Below are 7,127 nucleotides of genomic sequence, written 5' to 3'. Positions count from 1 at the left end.
TTGAAATTCATGAGCTGTGACGTGGGGCTGCCTAGGGTCCCCTGGGGCAGCTGGAACAGAGAGGGACTTGTTGCCTGGGGGCAGTCTCACCTCCTCCCAGCTGTATTTCTTGGCCTACCCACTCCCTTGCCGGCACCCCAGCTCCCTGCTTCAGAGGGCGCCCCTGCCCACCTCCCTCGCCTTCCACCTCCAGCTCTCTCCCTGCTGCCTCTTCTGGTGACGAGGCTGTGGGAGTCTAGCCTGTGCTCTCAGCATGCCCAGCAAACTATCATTATTTATAAGCATAGTAGCCGCCATTGGTTCAATCATCAGCTTGTATAAGCCTCACAGCAACCCATTTTACTGATGTGGAAACTGAGGCTCAGAGAGGTATGGTCATTTGTCCACAGCCACACAGCTCCTATATGACAGCTTGGACATTCAATGCAGGATTCATCTGATATCAGAGCCCAAGAAGGAGGAGGCATAGAGGAATGACTGGCAGTGGGTGCATGCCCAGTTAAGCGCGTTACTTCCTGGCATCATTTGCATTCAGCAGGGCCTGGGAACCAGGATCCCGGAGTTCTGGCCCCAAGTCTCGAGTCCTAGAGTAGGGGTAGGGGTAGGGGTCACGTCAGCCCTTGGGTTCAGTTTCTCCAGACCCCTCTCAGGGTGACAGCACCAGTTCAGATAGGGAGTGTGGCATTTGGGGGTCCTGAGAGGTGTTTATTTTGTCCCCCTATGCTTCACGTTTGAAGGTGCCTCTGCAGATGGCCAGGCACAGCCTCCCTGGGAACCCACCATCTGCTCCAAATGAGTGGGGAGAACTGGCATGCCAGCAGCCGCCCCTCCCACGCCGGGCACAGCACACAGCCTCCGAGGCTGGTGGGCCTGACACTTTTCTCTGGGCACCTGTTCTGTCCTCCCTCAGCCTAACCAGGAGCTGAAGGCTGGATCTGGTCTGGATCCCCACTCGGGGGAAGGAGGACCACCCCAGGGGACCCTTAGACAGAGCGCAAAAGTGGGACAGTGTGTCCAGGTGAAAGGGAAGAGCTAGGGAGCTGCTGAGTCATGCACATTCCTTCCCGTGTTGCCTGGGCACCTACTACGTGCAGGGCCTGTGCCAGGCAGGAACCCGGAAGTGAGTGAGGAGCTCATTGTCCGGACCTGGGGACCTGCTGGTCCTCCCCACTGTGCGTCTAGGCGTGAGACTGGGAAGCAGACCTCCCGGGTCCTGGCACCAGGCACCAGGCCAGGGAAAGGCCAATGTAGGATCTGATGTAGGAGCCAGCCTGGCCCTGGCTCCTCAGCACGGGGCAGGTGGTCCTTAAAGTTGACAGGGAGTGTGGAAACCACCGGAGGATCTGTTTAAAATCCAGACTCTGCCTCCCGGTGAAGCCCTCTTGAGATTCTAGCCCAGCATGCCTAAGGAGCATGCATCTGGACAAACTACCCAAGGCATTCTGAGGCAGGCTGCATGAGGGCCTCACTTTGAGAACCTGGGCCATGACAGAGATGGGCCACCTCCCCATCTGGGCACCAGGAGATCTTGTCCCTGGGAGGGGTTGACCCCCAGACATGGCCCTGCCTCTAGTTTCTGCTTCCCAGAAGCTACTTGTCCTTTAAGCAGCCCTTGGGAGGCAGTGGGCAGCTGGCCCAGACCCTGACCACGTAGCATTCTCGCCAGCTGGGTCCTGGGCTCCTCGCACCCCCTGTGGGGCACCTTGGAGACCTCCACCCCTCAGGCTCACCAGGACTGAGTGGGCCCATCTGCTCAAGGAGAGGCCTCTCGGGGAAGAACTCCAGGGAAAGTCCGTGTCTCTGCGTGGGGGACTCTCTGTGGGGAGTCCCATCCTTTCCAGCCCCTCCCGTGGTTTCCATGGCAACTACTGTTACCATGGTGTTGCTGGTGAGGAGCTGGTGGAGAATAGGGTGGACCCCCAGCCCCCACACCCACCCCAGCTTCTATGAGAACAGCTGTTCTATCTCCACAGCCCTGGGGGACTCCCAAAACTGGAAGTCACGCCCCCAAAGGAGTCTTTGAGTAAAGGATGGAAGAGATTGAGACCGGAAGTCCTCCTACCCCCCAGCAAACCCCCTCCCTCTGTGCCGCCTGGCACACCTCTGTTCTAGCACATACCACACTGCATTGCATTATCTGTTTACTTGTCTGTCTCTCCCACCACACTGTGAGTTCCTCAGGGTGGGAACTGTCTGACTCATCATCTCCCATCCCCAGAGCCCGGCACAGGGCCCGGCACAGACTGAATTTAATTGAATTACATAAAAAGCCAAGTCTGGCTTCTTGGGTTTGAGGCAGCACCATTGAATGAGGAAGTTCCCAGGCTGAGGGGCCAACAGACACTCGGCTTTGAATCCCCGCTTGGCTGTGTGACCTCGGGTGAGTCACTTCACCTCTCTGAGCCTCGGCCGCTTCCTCTATAAAATGATAATCTCTATATCAGAGATTCGAGGACTTGGGGATTCAATCAGAATTTATTGAGTGCCCCTTGTGTGCTAAGCCCTGTCCTGGGCACTGGGATACAGTGGCAGACAGAAAGAGGCTGCCCTGCCTGCCTAAAGCTCACTGTCTGGCAAGAATGAAAAGCATTTGCCTGGTGTGTAGAAATGATGAATATACATAGGGCTTACCATCCTTCTCCTTCTCCAGTGTAGTTCCTGACTCCTCCCCAGCAGCCTCGGCTTCCCCAGACATGAGGCAGTGGAGAGGCTTCAAGAAGGGGCTTTGAACCTAGGAGCTCTGGGTCTAGTCTGTTGTACCTAATACCCTTTGCTCCTGACCCTGGGGTGCAAGAAGACTTGTGAGTCTGGATCAGGCTCTGAGCTGGGGGCAAGAGACCTGGGTTCCGCCTCTGACTCTGTACAGCCTGAATGTGTCTTTTTCCCTCCCTGGGCCTCTCCATGAATAAGGCGCTGGCTGGGTCTCAATGGTCCCTTGGGCTTCGGCCTGCTCCCTGCTTTCTTGGGCCCTGGGGATCCCATGACTGGCAATTCTGACATCCTGGTTCCTGGAGAGGCCTTCACTCTCATGCTTGCACCACCCTGGAGGGCGGTGCAGAGGGAGGTAGATGAAAAGAGCTGACTGGACAGAGAACTGGCACCCACAAGAGTCAGCCAAAAGGACAGCTGAGGTTGACATTGGCATGAGCAGATGTCTGAGCTATAGACTGTCAGGTCTGGGGACAGTGGATGACTTTGGGACCCCTCGGTCCAGTCCTTCAAAGGCGGCTGGATTCACAGGGGGCTGAAGCGCAGGGGAGTCTCACTGCAGAGTAAATAGATCTGAGACCAGGGTCTGCTCTGCCAGATACTGGCTGTGCAACCTGAATGTCGCTAAGCTGCAGCTCCCTCATCTGCAAAATGGGGGTAATAACAGCACCTGCCTCATGGGGCTACTGTATGGAGCCCCACTCAGCGCCTGGCATGCAGTAGGCACCAAGAAGCATGAGTTTTTTGTTTTTTTGTTTTTTGTTTTTTTGAGATGGAATTTTGCTCTTGTCACCTAGGCTGGAGTACAATGGCGCGATCTTGGCTCACCATAACCTCCGCCTCCTGGGTTCAAACAATTCTCCTGCCTCAGCCTCCCAAGAAGCTGGGATTACAGGCACCTAACACCCTGCCGGCTAATTTTTTTTGTACTTTTACTAGAGACAGGGTTTCACCATGTTGGCCAGGCTGGTCTCGAACTCCTGACCTCAGGTGATCCGCCCACCTCAGCCTCCCAAAGTGCTGGAATTACAGGCATGAGACACTGCACCCAGCCCATGAGTCCTTTTCCTTGCCGCCTCCTTCCCCACTCTTCTTCAACCCTAGCCATATGGAGCCTGGAGAAGGGGAAGTGAGATGCTGCCCTGCCCCACAGCGGAAGGGAGGGGAGAAGTTACAGCTCCGTTTCCTGGGACCCACTCTGTGGGCACTGGATGCATAGGCGTGTGGGAAACCCCGTGCCTCAGTTTCTCTGGGGCTGAATGGCAGTGACTGGGTTGGGGCAGGGACTTCCTGTTGGTTCAAAACCAACACAGGACGTATCTAGGAGTTGATCCAGTCTCTTGGCAGCTCAGATACATAAATTCTGTGACCCCGGCGACTTAAGGAAAAGTATTTTCCACCTTTCTGGGCTGCCATATCCCCTTAGTTACCTGAAGCCCTTGGGCTAAGGAGTGGTGGGGCCAGCACTTTGGAGGGAGCTTTGGCTCTCCCAGGGGCAGGACAGGTACCCCTGGAACAGAGGGCGCACCCTCATATCTTGACCCTCCTTTGACCTCCAACTCATTGCAGGGACTTCCTGCCTCGAGGATCTGGCATTGTCACCCGACGTCCCCTGGTCTTGCAGCTGGTCAATGCAACCACAGGTACGTGCCCTCCTTCACCAGCAGCCAGGCCTGCCCACTCCAGCCTCTCCTCCGTCCCCAAGCTGAGGGCCAGCCTGGCCACGAAACTTGGTTGCTGTGTGACTGTGAGCCTCGTCCCCCTTAGGGATAGCAGGGATCAAAATACGTAATGGAGACGTGGGTGGTGGTTCTGCTTAGGTGTGTCTAGGGAGTCCTATTACCGGTGGGAGATGAAAACCCCCAGGTGGGGTTCCAGAACTTGATGCCTACTGCCCTTCCCCTGCCCGCTTCTGGGGCAGAATATGCCGAGTTCCTGCACTGCAAGGGAAAGAAATTCACCGACTTCGAGGAGGTGCGCCTTGAGATCGAGGCCGAGACCGACCGGGTCACCGGCACCAACAAGGGCATCTCGCCGGTGCCTATCAACCTCCGCGTCTACTCGCCGCATGGTGAGGACCCTGGCCCCGCCCCAACCTCTAAGAATCATTTTCTTGGCCACGCCCCTCTGCGTGCTTCTCTCCTCCTGCAGACTCCGCCCCTAGAGCGACCCTGCCTCCGCATCATCCTATTCCAAGCTCCACCCAGCCGTGGATTCCGCTCACTTCCGGCCACGCCTCCAACATGCAGCCACTTTCGCCCTGAGATTTCCTAGTCCCGCCCACCTGCCACCCTGCTCCCAAGCAGCTCCTCTAAGCCCCGCCCTATTCCTTAACCTCGCCCGCGGCCACGCCCCTCGCCTTGAGCCCACCCTCTCGCCGCTCTGTCCAGTGCTGAACCTGACCCTGGTGGACCTGCCCGGAATGACCAAGGTCCCGGTGGGGGACCAACCTCCCGACATCGAGTTCCAGATCCGGGACATGCTTATGCAGTTTGTTACCAAGGAGAACTGCCTCATCCTGGCCGTGTCCCCTGCCAACTCTGACCTGGCCAATTCTGACGCCCTCAAGGTCGCCAAGGAGGTGGACCCCCAGGGTAGGTTCCCACCCGGTGGCCAATGCACAAAGTCCCAGGCTTGCGGGCTGTCTATTCTTAGTGTCAAGGGGAGCCTCTGAACGGTCTAAGAATAGTGGTAGGATCAGATATGTACCTTTAAAAATAATTTTGAGGTCAGGCATGGTGGCCCATGCCTGTAATCCCAGCACTTTGGGAGGCCAAGGCGGGAGGATCGCTTGAGCCCAGGAGATCGAGACAAGGCTGAGCAACATAGTGAGACCCCATTTCTACAAAAAAATTAAAAATTAGCCGGGCACCGTGGTGCACGATTGTGGTCCCAACTACTCATGAGGCTGAGGCTGGAGAATCACTTGAGCCTAGGAGGTTGAGGCTACAATGAGCCCTAATCGCACCACTGCAGTCCAGCATGGGCAAGAGTGAGACCCTGTCTCCAAAAAGAAAAAAAGGCCAGGTGCAGTGGCTCACGCCTGTAAATCCCAGCACTTTGGGAGGCCAACCTTGGGAGGATCGCTTGAAGCCAGGAGTTGGAAACCAGCCTGGCAACAAAGTGAAATCCCATCTCTAACAAATAAAAAAAAACAAGAAGAATAAATAAAAATCATTTTGGCTACTCTGTGGAAAATGAATAAGGGGGAAAGAGAGGAGGCAGTGAGCGGGCAGGGGGCTGTGGAGGCAGGGGGGCGGGAGTGGGAACGCATGGAATCATGTGTGAGAGTGGGTGCAGCTGTAGACAGCCCTCCCGCTGGTGCACCCAGGCCAGCGCACCATCGGGGTCATCACCAAGCTGGACCTGATGGACGAGGGCACAGATGCCCGTGACGTGCTGGAGAACAAGCTGCTCCCCCTGCGCAGAGGTAAGCAGGCCATGCCTCTCAACCACTCCCCAGCCCTTCCCCACCCCTCTCTTCCCCTTGAGGCTGGTTGCCCTGACCTTGATACTGTTCACAGGCTACATTGGGGTGGTGAACCGGAGCCAGAAGGACATTGATGGCAAGAAGGACATTACCGCCGCCTTGGCTGCTGAACGAAAGTTCTTCCTCTCCCATCCATCTTATCGCCACTTGGCTGACCGTATGGGCACGCCCTACCTGCAGAAGGTCCTCAATCAGGTAGGCGACCAAGCCAGGATGGGCCTGGGGAAACAAGCATGAAAACAGGATAATTTAAGTGTGTTCTGAGAGTGACCAGCAGAGGTTAGCCTCAGATAGACAAACTGAGGCTCAGAAAATCAAAGCAACTTTCCCACAGCCCTACAGCCAGGTAGCAGCAAAGCTTCGCTGACATTTCCCCATCTGGGACCTGGAAGTCCCCAACATGGAGAAGGCCAAGACCTATGTGGAGGGTGTCATGGGGAAGAGCTTGGGTTTGGGAGCCAGGATTCAAGTATACTTGGCTGAAGACCTTGACAGGGAATCCCAGGGACTTTCTCAGGACTTTTCTCCATCTGGAATGGGGCGTCCAGAACTGAAGCATGTGTGTGTGTGTGTGTCTGTCTGTCTGTCTGACTGTCTGTCTGTGTAGGCAAGACCTGGGTTCCAATCCCAGCTTTGTCACTCCCTCTCTGAGACACTCTCTCTGGCTCTCTGAGCCTCTATTTCTTTTTTCTTTATTTTCTTTTTTTCTTTCTTTATTTATTTTGAGATGGAGTTTTGCTCTTGTTGCCCAGGCTGGAGTGCAATGGTGCGATCTCGGCTCACTGCAACCTCCGCCTCCTGGATTCAAGCCATTCTCCTGCCTCGGCCTCCCAAGTAGCTGGGATTACAGGCACACACCACCACACCCGGCTAATTTTTGTATTTTTAGTAGAGACAGGGTTTCACCATGTTAGCCAGGCTGGTCTCA

The 7,127-nt window shown here is 55.9% G+C and overlaps 1 protein-coding gene across 1 annotated transcript in view; it reads left to right on the top strand.

Moving 5' to 3' along the window:
- Positions 1-4,273: 4,273 nt before the first annotated feature.
- Positions 4,274-7,127, top strand: part of DNM1 (dynamin 1) — a gene marked incomplete at both ends in the record, with an annotated part of 32,939 nt that continues 30,085 nt past the window's right edge. The window contains 5 exons of the mRNA XM_011988686.1: positions 4,274-4,352; positions 4,631-4,780; positions 5,100-5,303; positions 6,041-6,139; positions 6,234-6,394. Of these exons, the coding sequence (XP_011844076.1) occupies positions 4,274-4,352; positions 4,631-4,780; positions 5,100-5,303; positions 6,041-6,139; positions 6,234-6,394 (693 nt within the window). The remainder of the gene's footprint in view (positions 4,353-4,630; positions 4,781-5,099; positions 5,304-6,040; positions 6,140-6,233; positions 6,395-7,127) is intronic.

Source organism: Mandrillus leucophaeus, unplaced genomic scaffold (genome assembly GCF_000951045.1).
Source record: "Mandrillus leucophaeus isolate KB7577 unplaced genomic scaffold, Mleu.le_1.0 Scaffold109, whole genome shotgun sequence".
Lineage (NCBI taxonomy): Eukaryota > Metazoa > Chordata > Mammalia > Primates > Cercopithecidae > Mandrillus > Mandrillus leucophaeus.
Note: the sequence above shows the minus strand (reverse complement) of the source record. Positions and strands in the feature narration are given on the sequence as shown.